Genomic DNA, 12269 nt, shown 5'->3' on the forward strand with positions numbered 1-12269 from the left:
GGGGGCTATTTTCTTTTTTGGGGAGTGGTATCCCTGTACAATTGAAGCACTGGAGTAAGGAATTAATTATCATTCAATAGTAATGGACCTATTCTGCCCTGCTTGAATTCTGAACAAGAGAAAGGGTCCTCTGGCCCGATCCTGCCGCAACGCCAGGGGAAAGGATTATTTCGGGGATTACCATGTGAAAACTTCTATCAGACTTTCTGACTCAAAGATCTTTTGCGAACAGTAATCGCGTTAATACCCGGGGATTAATGCTGGGCCGAATGCAAAATTGAATTTTAATTCGAATTGCAGAAAAAGATCTAAAATAAATTAAAAGACTATTCTCACTGAGAATAAAGAGAGTCCAGTCCCTCACTTGCCAAGACAAGACAGGAGTATTTTAGGCCACGGGTCGGAACAAGACGAATGCACTTTTCCACACCTGCCAAGCAGGGGTGGACTGGGAAGACAAATCTTACATTTTAGGAACTGGCCCAAAAGGGGTGTCGCTGCCCCCCTTCGGCATATTGTGGCCCGTTCTGCATAATGCAGAGGCTCATTTCGGTTTATCGCGGCCCATTCGGTCCGTTTCACTGCCAGCCCGGTTCTCCCGCTGGCCAGTCCGCCACTGGTCGAGATTAGGCACAAGTGCGTCGGCCCACCGGGAAAATGCTCGGATTGCCAGATTACCAATCCAGCCCTGCAAAGCAAATCTTTAGCGTTTTCTTACTGCTCTGTCTTGTTCACTCTTTGTTACTTTATTTTTGATGCTATAATAACCACCGAACATTGACATATCATTTCTGCTCAGATTGTATGTTTAAAGAGAATTATAGCAGATCCTCAACCACACGTCTTGCATTGTTTTCCTTTTAAAAACGTGCAGTGTACATGATTGTTTTGGGGTCCAGACCCTCTTAAAGTAATTCAGTTGTTTCGTTTTCTCACGTGTTTCTGCTATTGAAATGCAATCAGGTCTCGTGCACTTGTGCCTAATCCTGTCAAAATCTCCTTGGCAACACTTCTCAGCTGTGGGCAAAACCCTTCTTCCTTCCCACCGCCCCTTTTTAGAGGAAAAAATAAACCCTGACCCATCCATCACTTCCTTGGAAATAAGTAATGTTAAGTCACATTGTAAAACAATAACTTTTTTATGACTTTATAAGAGCAATAATGGCCCAGGCCAGACCACTAATATCGTAACTGAAAGCAAAATTGGCATTCAAGCTGTTTTCTCTCTTTGAAGTTATTACTGACAGGTTGGTGTTGTAATAGTAAAATCGATCCCCAGTCTGGACCTCCAAAGAGTGCATGAGAGTGGCTTTAAAACGCATGCATTCGCAATAAAAACCTAACTGAAAGAGGATATGACCTAAAGAACACGTTTAATATTAGCCTATATTTTAAGACAGAGCTCAAGGGTCTCAGTTGCAAATATCACTAAAAGTCCACTAGCCCACACTTTATATGTCAATATTAGTTTATGATTCTAAAATTAGGCATAGGCCTAGTCCACTTGTGCCTCCCTTCACGCCAGCGAAAGCACAAACGTGTCTCAGGAACGGGGTGTTTTTGTTCACGCTGAGACTATTTGAATAAGAATAATGCTATTGGAGTGTCGCAGGCCGAGCAAAATGAGTGACAAAAGCTCAGAGGCACAGAATTTGGACGAGGGACAAGCGTATAGAGCTGAAAAGAAGAGAGAGGAGAGGCGCACAATGGAACAATTCACCTTATAATCGCTTTGATATATCATACATGCCTGAAGACTCTAAACATTGTGTAATTATTTATAAATGATTGTGCCCCTATCGCCATAACACCACAAGGAGAAAGGCGCCGCGGGTCTCTCCCCAAACTATTTCTAAATAGGCCTAGTGCCTCCTTCAATTTTTCTTCTAAAGAAGAGCGAGTTGCTTGCAATTGAATAAACTGAATAATTAATGAACAATTGTACGGCTGTCTCATAAAGATGTCTTTAAATCAAACTTAAGACGATGCTCCCATATAGAGAGGAGCAGCTTGATTGAACTGTAGCTATCTTTCACCTTTGAGTTGTAATAACTCAGAATGTGTGTTAAGACCAGCATGTGGTATGAAGTGGAATTTTCGACTATTTTGTCACGTTGTGACACTTGCACAGGCAAAATAACATTTAACAAAATAACAAAACCAAAAAAAATTATAGAATGCTGAAAATGTTATTTAGAAAGAAATACAAGACAACAAATGACCATAGTGGATTAGTGGACGTATGTGTATTATAACTGCCTTTATAATTTGACATCAATATAGGACTACTTTTTAATAACATTTCAGAGAGCCATTATTTGTTATGTCACGTGCACGCAATACAAAAATGTGCCATCTTGCTAAACCTGTCCTACAGCCTCATACTCTGCGTTTCTTGGCATTTCATAAAGTCGCATCTTTTTTCATTTCCTATAGAGATTTAACTTAAAGTGGATACTGGTCAGATAGCAACAGCTCTGCTCGCGTGGCTGGGCAGTTGTCCCGCTCTCTGATTGGCCAGCGGTGATTACAGGCACGCTTCAGAAGGCGAACAAACAACAGGCATAAATTATGCTAATGAGATGGTCGTGCGGCACGGGCAGACCTGATGCGAACCATTCATTCATCCTTCACAAAAATGCCAAAGCGAGGGGGGTATGTCCATTGTCTCACCAGGGTATATAAGGTATCTGAGGCCAGTCGTGTGCCAGGCTCACTGGCTCACACGAGCTTATTGAGGGGTAAGAGCGAGACAGACGCGTGCCTTAAACTTCAACACAAACGGATCTGCGGGACTTCACCTTGCAAGATCTCAAATTCCCAGTTTCATCTCCTGGCCCTCATACGGTGTGTATTTGCAGCACAAAACTTACTCTATCATCACAGTGTGGGGTGCCATCCTTCTAAGACTGTTTATTATTATTATTATTATGTATTATTATTATTATTCGTATGTTCCTAACTTCTGTTTTATATATACTCTCCAGGTTATTAACAATGTGCACTGCAATGGAGACTCTGTACTCCGACATGGACAGCTCAAGCTGTGATTACTCATTCTTGCAAACGGATGATGAGGACTCGCTGTCCCCCGCATCCTCGTGCGGAAAGCCACCTGCATCTCCAGCCGACAGCTTGCAGGAGGGCACAGCCGAGCTCCAGCAAAAAAAGAGGCGCAGGGGCCGCGGGAGGAACGAAGCCACAGTGCACGTGGTGAAGAAGAACCGCCGGATGAAGGCAAACGTCCGCGAGAGGAACAGAATGCACAACCTAAACGACGCCTTGGACGAGCTGAGAAGCGTGCTGCCTGCCTTTCCCGACGACACCAAGCTAACCAAAATCGAGACGCTGCGCTTCGCTCACAACTACATCTGGGCACTTTCGGAGACAATCCGGATCGCAGACCAGCGGCAGATCAAGTCACGAGACGCGCCACTGCTGCTCCAGGGACTAAGTTGTGTGGCAGAGGCGCCCAGTCCGAGCAGCGACTCATGCTCCTGGGCATCCAGTGCATCCACCGCGTCTTCATCTCCGTCTTATTGCAATTCAGATCCCGACAGCCCAGCAGCGATGGACGATTTTGGATACTTGCAAACAAATTTAGTGTACAGCTACCGGAACTTCGTGCCTAGCATCTATTAATCTGATAGACTCATGCGTTCTCATGTAGGCCTATTTAGCTGCATAAGTGTGTAGTGTCATTCCAGAGGATGTTTCGGTTTCTTTTTATTATACCAAGAGCACAGAGACAACATTCACTGTTTGCCTTAACGACTGTTACAGTTTACAAATGAGAATGTTTTTTGTTTTTTTAATGATTATTATTGACGTTTTGTATCAATGATATTGATAGTATTGACGTTTTTTTCCAATGTCTTTGCACTTTTTCTAGCGCGTTACATTCCTCGGAGCATGACCTTAACCCCAGTTTGGGAAAATGATAATTTAAACGAAGACAGATTTGCCTTTGCAGTCCAAGGTGAAAAGTCAATATTACAATTTGTAGAGCGTTAAAGCAGAAAGGCGAGCGTGAAAATTCAGTTTCAACGCTGTGACAATTGACTGAAAAGCCGTCACGAGACAAAGATCTGGCCTTATGCATTATGTATTCTGACCCGAAGAAAAGTCCCCTGTCTGGCTTCTCCACATTAGAGTACAGTTAACGACTGCTTTCCCAACACTTTCTTTGTTTTTCCTTTTGTTTTATTTATTCAACCTGTTGCTTTATATGATATTGTATTTTTATTGTATATAAAGAGATTTATTCTATTATGTATTTACCTCAAAATATAAATCTGGTGCAAACACGTTTGTATGAATAAATATAACGTTTTCTACAAAACATCTCTGGGCTTGTTTGTTGGCTTCATTAAGGCACTGAATACATGATGTGACTATAAAGCTCTGTAAAAAATTATCAGTTTCTCAGGATTTACTATTTATAGGTATGTGTTTGAGTAAAATGTAAAAAAAAATTGTCTTTAAAGTACTGACAACATTTCTCCCAAATTCCAAATAACACTATTTTCATTTAGAGCATTTATTTGCAGAAAATGACAACTGACCAAGATATATAAAAAAATGCCATGTTTTCAGACCACGAATAATGCAAAGAAAACAAATTAATATACATTTTTAAACAACACAATACTAATGTTTTATCTATGGAAGAGTTCAGAAACCAATATTTGGTGGAATAACCCTGATTTTCAATCACAGCATTCATGCGTCTTGGCATGCTCTCTACCAGTCTTATACACATTGCTGTTGGGTGACTTTATGCCACTCCTGGCATCCTTCACAAAGATGAATCTGCCTGATTCCAGCCTTGCATAAGCACTCCCACATCATCACCTATCCTCCACCAAATTTCACTGTGGGTGCGAGACTCTGTGGCTTGAAGGCTTCTCCTGGTCTCCATTTGGTGGTGGATCGGTAATGATCTGGGGGTGCTTCAGCAAGGCTGGAATCGAGCAGATTCAACTTTTTGAAGGACGCATGAATCAAACCACATACAAGGTTATCCTGGAAGAAAACGTGGTTCCTTCTGCTCTGACAACGTTCCCCAACACTGAGGATTGTTTTTTTTCCAGCAGGACAATGCTCCATGCCACACAGCCAGGTCAATCAAGGTGTGGATGGAGGACCACTGGATCAAGACCCTGTCATGGTCAGCCCAATCTCCAGACTTGAACCCCATTTAAAACCTCTGGAATGTGATCAAGAGGAAGATGGATGGCCACAAGCATCAAACAAAGCCAAGCTACTTGAATTTTTGTGAAAGACTGGTAGAGAGCATGCCAAGACACATTAAAGCTGTGATTGAAAATCAGGGTTATTCCACCAAATATTGGTTTCTGAACTCTTCCTAAATTAAAACATTAGTGTTGTGTTGTTTAAAAATAAATATATACTTGTTTTATTTGTATTATTTCAGGTCTCAAAACACTTAATATTTTCTGTTATTTTGACCAGTTGTCATTTTCTGCAAATAAATGCTCTATATGATATATTTATAAATAGATATATAATATTTTTATTTGGAATTTGGGAGAAATGTTGTTAGTACTTTACAGAATAAAACAAAAATGTTAATTTTACTCAAACACATACATATCAATAGTTAATCCAGAGAAACTGATCATTTTGCAGTAGTCTCTCAATATTTTTCCAGATCTGTTGTTTTTGGCACCATTCGGAGTAAATTCTAGAGATTGTTGATGCATGAAAATCCCAGTGAGATCATCAGTTACAGAAATACTCAAACCAGCCCATCTGGCACCAACAATCATGCCAGAATGCTATTCTGAGATGTGGGTTGGTGCTGTTTTGGCAGCACGAGGGGGACCTACACAATATTAGGCAGGTGGTTTTAATGTTGTGGCTGATTGGTGTATAGCTGTATGCTCTGGGATGAAACAGCTCACAGCAATGTCTGTGAACATAATAGACATAATTCTAATTGGTACAGCCATTGAAGCATCACTCTGGGTCACAGCGCATAAAATAAAGGTTACAGCGGCAGGTGCATGGATAAAGATTTGTTATACTCTACGTGTCATATAATTTGTCAACCATACTGCTTGCTTATGCACATTATAAACTCTATTACACTGGTTATATCAAATAAGCCTAAACTGGATACATTTTAATGGTAACACTTTACAATAAGGTTCCATTTGTATAGGCTCCAAGGTTCCAGCATACAGTAGCCTAATATGTTTTTAAAATCAAAAGTTGTTTATGTAAGCATTAGTTACTATGTACTATGAACTAACATGAACTAACAATGAACAATTTTATTTTTATTACCTATAACATTAACAAAGATTAATAAATGCTGTAAAAATATATATTTCAAGATACATAATTGATTAACTAATCAGTAAAGTAAAAACTTTCCACAAATTGATACTCAAACATTTTGGTGGCCTTTATGAGAGTTTTCATTTGGTGCATGATGTGAGTATAGATCGGTTGATTTCTGAAGAGGTTCAGGTTAAATCCTCTATTTGACAGTTCCGAATGAGATCTTGCCAGGACTCTTGTATCAGGATGTGTCGGGCATAGAAAAGTATAATAGCACATGCTGAAAGCCTTAGGGAAGGGCACGTGCCAGCTGAATGAGAAAAAAGGGGAACAGACATTATTTTCATCACTCTCTTAAGAAGTTCCTTTAGCTGAATTTCACTGATCCTTAAACATCCACAATGAGTTATGGGGTACAATCATACAAGCAACAAATCTTCAATGGTCTTAAAAGTAAAGCACTTTTATCCAGAACAGTTTTTCTTATATTTATGTCTTTGGTGACATCATGAGGAATACCCCCTTTGCTCACAAACTCAGAGGCATATAGGCAACAAGCTACAAACTGCTGAAAATGCACCTGCAATCTCGTCTTTTTGCAATTGTTCAACATGCCATTTGACATACTAAATGCAGGCCAAAACTAAACTCCTGGTCTGCAGTATACATTATCCTATAAGTAAGAGCCAGTATGTGTGTTCAGAATTTTGACATGCAAGCTACTTTATCAAACAGTTTTAATTGGATGATTATTTTATTAGAAATTCTCATGGCTTGATTTTCAATATATTTCTATTTATGAACTCATAATCTCAAATAAAGGGATATATCAGAAATAAAAGAAAAGCCTGCAACTGAGACTTACATATGAGTGCAATCCCCCTCTCTCCCTTTCCCCCTTCCCTTAGGGCTGAAAGCCTGTATCAGTGCAGAAGGGCTCACTTAGGTCATAGGTCACTCAAGGGCAGGAGACCCCTCACCTCCCAAGGAGATGGCCTCCCATGTCAACGAACACAAAACATCAAAACAACCTTCATGTTTGTACAGCCATTTGCACACAGCTACATATCGCACCCCTTCTGAGACAGGGCCTGGGAAGACATTATGCCATGGGAGGTATATATACTTGACCTCACTCTGCTGTCAAAAATTCATTGAGAAGTGATTGCAAAGATTTAGGTACTTCAGTTGGGCATTTAATGACCTTTAAAAGGCAAAAATCTAAATTTCAGATTGCAGTAAATTCCATAGCACATCAATGCATTCGATATTTAAGCAAGTACAACTACTCATGTTTGATTGTATGAGTTTGTATGTCTATAGCACATATAAACAGAGTCTAAAACATTGTATGACACATTATTGGTTTATTTATCACTTTGAAATCACTGCTAGTATAATGACTGACATGTACCCACCTTTAATGTTGTCAATTTATAAATGAATATATTTAGTGCACAAATACATTACGTGCACAAATGTTTTTGCTGGTTTTGCATGTAATTGTATGTGTATTCATATGTTCATTACTTCTACTGTCAACACCCCCTTGATACTTTCATATTACTCATCTATATTGTTATAAATCATTATTAGTGCTGCAATACTTTTGAGAGCAGCATGCAGCTTCTCTGCCTTCCAAGCTCAGGATTAAGAGAGGATCACTAAGAGGAGAAGAGTTCCCCAATTCAGCAGGTGGAGAAAGAGAATCGGCAGAAGATGGAAGAGGCTCTTCAGTGACCAAAAACTTAACCAAAAACCCCAGAGAGTCATGTGAAGTCACAAAAAGCACAATGCAAGGTCCAATTAAACTATAACTGCCAGTTAATGACAAACAGGAGGTGAAAAAGATGGGGGAAGAGGTGATAAGAGACTGTCTAGGGCAGGGGGCTGCAAGAAGATGCTATGAGGTCCATGGAAAAAAAAGTTAATATTTTAATAATTTGCTTTGACTGTAGAAATTAAAATATAAAAGCTAATTATTTAATTTTAATTTTAATTTTATATAATAATGTTGTCTTAATTATAATGCTCACAATTTTTCTCACACAAAATAAAGGGGTCTTTATACATAAAAATACATAGATGCCTTTATATTTTAGGAAGGGGCTCCCTTAAAATAATAAAAATATTTAATAAAAATACAAATATTTGGGGGTCATTGGCATCAAAAGTTTGAAAACTCCTGGTCTATGGAACCAAGATTGAACAGATCTTGAACATATCATAAGGCTAGTTGGAAATATTAGGTTATATTAAATTACATATTTTATAAGAAAATGGTCCAATTAGTTTTTTTTTAATCACTCAATTAAGAAAATTAAACAGAGTATGTAAAATGTATACAAACAAATCTAAATCAGAAAATATTATATGAAATAATTAAATGCAGAAAATAATGTGTTTTTACAAAACAAACATTCGGATATACTTATTATTTATTATTACCATTTTCAACAGTTTAGAATAAATGAAAACTATAACAAAAAACACTTACAAAACTACAAAACTTTGTCTACAAAACGAATTGCACACATTCAAGTATAACCAGGTCAAAACATTTCAATCAAGTGTATCCTAATATTTGACAGGTAGTGTATTCAGTAGTTGTATATTTGAAGATCATTTTTAACATACTTAAAAGAATATCATATTCTGAAGACTAATAATTGCTGTGCTGTTGTTAAATGTATGTTTATTGTGGTTCAATTAAAAAAATACATAATAATCATAATAATTTTGTATTTCTATTTAACAGATTATGTTGACCCATTTATGGTGAATGAAACATAATTAATAATTTTGCTTTATAAGTGTGTAGACTGATAAGTCTCAGCTTCACGGGTCAGCAGAGACTTCAGCCAGCCCTGATTGCTTGTTTTGGGTTGTAGGCTGCTCCCCTAAACCCTGGAGATCTGTGACTAATTCTGTTTGGCCTTATCCTAAACAGAGATTAACAGATGAGTGCTGAAAATTGCATGGTCCTGCCCTCTGCAAACTCACCTTTAGATCAGTGCAATCCTTCCCTTTAGCACCTAAACAGAAAGCTTCACACCTTGTCCCTTACAAGGTGTGAAGCTTTCTGTTTAGGTGCTAAAGGGAAGGATTGCACTGATCTAAAGGTGATGGACCTGAAAGTGTCAGAGAAGAGCAGCACAGGATCATTAAGGTAGCTAATGGTTTGTTTGGAAAATAGAGGATTATTTTAAGTCTGATTAGGGAGACAGGTGTCACAAACTGTTCTTCTCTGCTCATTTACAGTTAAAAAAGAAACTGAAACAGGAAATTGATCTGCTGTTAATGTGCTTTTTTATGTATAGGGTGCCACTGGACTAAAAATCCCCCTTAATGAAAATGCTTTTTTGTTTGTTTGTTTTGTCCCAAAGTGTAAGGCAGCTAGCATAGCATTTGACCCCACATTAACTCCTGTGGGGCCATGAGTGATATAGTTTAGATATGGGTAAAATTAAAAAAAATATCCCCATATGCAAAGTTTATTAACTTTTGATATTGCCAGATATTTTGAGAAACATTTAAGTACACACTTAATACTGATTGAAAATAACCACTTCAGAAAATTTGGTTTGCCAATTGTCTGTTTTTGAAATCATGCTTGGCATTTCATAACCTCTAAAATATTTTATATGAGCTCTTGTATTATTTTTCTTTCAGTACAGTACAGTACATCATCCTATCACTAAATCGACAGTTACTGGAAAAACTATTTATTTAAATATCTTGATGATAACTGTCTGATAAGACAGAAAGTCTTAAAATATGTGATGAAGTCAGTTATTCTTGCAATGTAATTCTTAAACATTTAAAAAATTATTTTATGTTGAATCAAATTACCTCATAATAAACCTTTAGATATTGTAAACAATGGCCTCACGGATCAGGACTGTTTCAAATAGCAACTATTTGGGGGGGACTAAATCTCATTTTAGGAAATTTTCCTCAGAACTAGTACTTTTCGTCATTTTCACACATGAGGAACTTTTGTCCCTTTTAGCTGTTTAGAGGGACTTAATATATACTTTTTATCTCCTACTCTGGGGTAGGTACCCCAGCAGAGGGACTGTATGAGGTGCTGCAGCCTGTGACTAGTCTAAAACCTATGACGCACAAAGAAATGTGAAACACTAAGAGTCGACAGCTGCAATTTGTAAACAATCTTGAAGCTGCTAACTTGCTATTCAGAGAATTTGCACTTATTTTTCAATTCAATTAACAAAAATAACAGAAAACCAGTATCTAAAGAGGATCACTCATTTCACATATGTGTGTGTGTTTGAGGGGTGAGCAGAGCTGCTGCGTGACTTTATCGGGAGACACGCTTTGAGTTTTCATCGCATCTATACTGTGACTATACAGATAACAAAGTGATTACTTGACTACTACATCAATTTTTTCCTGGGATAACTGGTATAAGTAATAATGTTTATCAAGATGAGAGAGGGTATTTTAACTCTATTATACACTGTGGAGGTGGAGGCGTGGCCGAGCGCCGTGCTGTTGAAAGTGAAGCAGGGGAGATTACGTTTGTCAGGGGAGGCTCAGCTGGTGACCCAACAACTGCTGGTGGCTAACCTGCTAGTGTACAGCGGGTCAGCTGGAACCCCGAGCAACATCGTCAGCGCTTCCGGGTGCTGACCTATGGGGAATTCAGCCACTCATTTACATTTACATTTATGCATTTGGCAGACGCTTTTATCCAAAGCGACTTACAGTGCAATTATTACAGGGACAATCCCCCCGGAACAACCTGGAGTTAAGTGCCTTGCTCAAGGGCACAATGGTGGTGGACTTGGGGTTCGAACCAACGACCTTCTGATTAACAGCCCTGTGCTTTTAGCCACTACGCCACCGCCACTACGCCACCGCCACTCACTTTTGCCCAGCAGCTCCGTGTTGCCTGCCAGAGGTGGTTGCTAGCTGAGGACTGCGACACCGGGGTAATGATCAACTTGTTGATGCTGGAATGGTTTGTGGCGCAGTTGGGTCCGGTGCCACCACCCGATGTCACTGGAGGATGCAGTCCACCTTGCTGAGGACCACTTGATGGCGTATCTGGGAGATGGCCAAGATTTTTCTCTCTCTTTCTCTTCTCCTGCTGTCTCTCTTCCCCTGCCTTACCTCGCCCTGTTCCCGTCCCTGCTCCACAGTGACAGGGGTTTATTCACCCAAACCCTGCTCCATGGGCCCGGAGGGTTCCGGGCACCTCTACCTCATCGTCTGTGTCTCCTGCCCTTTCCCATCAGGTTGAAGAATCTGTAGCCACAGGTGCGGGGGGAAAGTCTGGGCTGGTGTACTGGCGCTGTGGGAAGCCAGGCCCTTACAGGACCAATGTTCGGTGATGGCTCTGGGCATGTCGGTCTGGGTCCCTGATGCATCGGATACCGCCCCTAATTGAGCATGGGTGTATCAGAGTGTTCAAGGGGGTGTTCAAGATTGGATTCCAGTTGTAATCAAACCTCAATTCGCCAATGCGATTCACTTGGGAGGCTTTGGGTACAGCAAGTAAGGTGAAGCCGAGGTGTGTGCATGGGGACGTTCACGAATATCCCTTAGTGCCCGTGGCTATTCAAATCCAGGGGCAATAATATAGAGTAGAGGCAGCGGTAAGTTGTTGTCTCACCCATCCGATATTTTTGGAATTAATTGGCTGGCATTTCAGTCATTATTGGGGAGATTATGTGTGAATGGGTCGTGCACCAAAGAATCTCAGTGTGTGGTTTGCAATTCGCTGGCTGTCAGCTCCGTGCCAGGATGATGCAAGGGAGGGGGAAGACCCGGCTTCCCCAGCCCTTAGAGAATTCCATGCTGAGGATTTCCCTGTGGAGCAGACCCGAGATGAGACTCTTAGGCACGCCTTTGATCAAGTGAAAATGATTTAATATTCATACTTTTCTATTATTATTGATAGGTTGAATCGAGTGATGCAAGATGCTCAGACAAAA

The 12269-nt window shown here is 39.8% G+C and overlaps 1 protein-coding gene across 1 annotated transcript; it reads left to right on the top strand.

Annotated features, from left to right (window-relative positions):
• The first annotated feature begins 2997 nt into the window (after positions 1-2997).
• On the top strand, positions 2998-3642 carry LOC127659394 (neurogenin-1-like). Its single transcript, XM_052149187.1, has one exon. It carries the CDS (start codon positions 2998-3000, stop codon positions 3640-3642), a length of 645 nt encoding a protein of 214 aa, XP_052005147.1.
• Positions 3643-12269: the final 8627 nt, after the last annotated feature.

This window comes from Xyrauchen texanus, chromosome 19, assembly GCF_025860055.1.
Source record: "Xyrauchen texanus isolate HMW12.3.18 chromosome 19, RBS_HiC_50CHRs, whole genome shotgun sequence".
NCBI lineage: Eukaryota > Metazoa > Chordata > Actinopteri > Cypriniformes > Catostomidae > Xyrauchen > Xyrauchen texanus.

What these genes read in the sequence shown, in the direction of transcription:
- LOC127659394 (XM_052149187.1), top strand. Translation starts at nt 2,998, where the DNA reads ATGTGCACTGCAATGGAGACTCTGTACTCCGACATGGACAGCTCAAGC.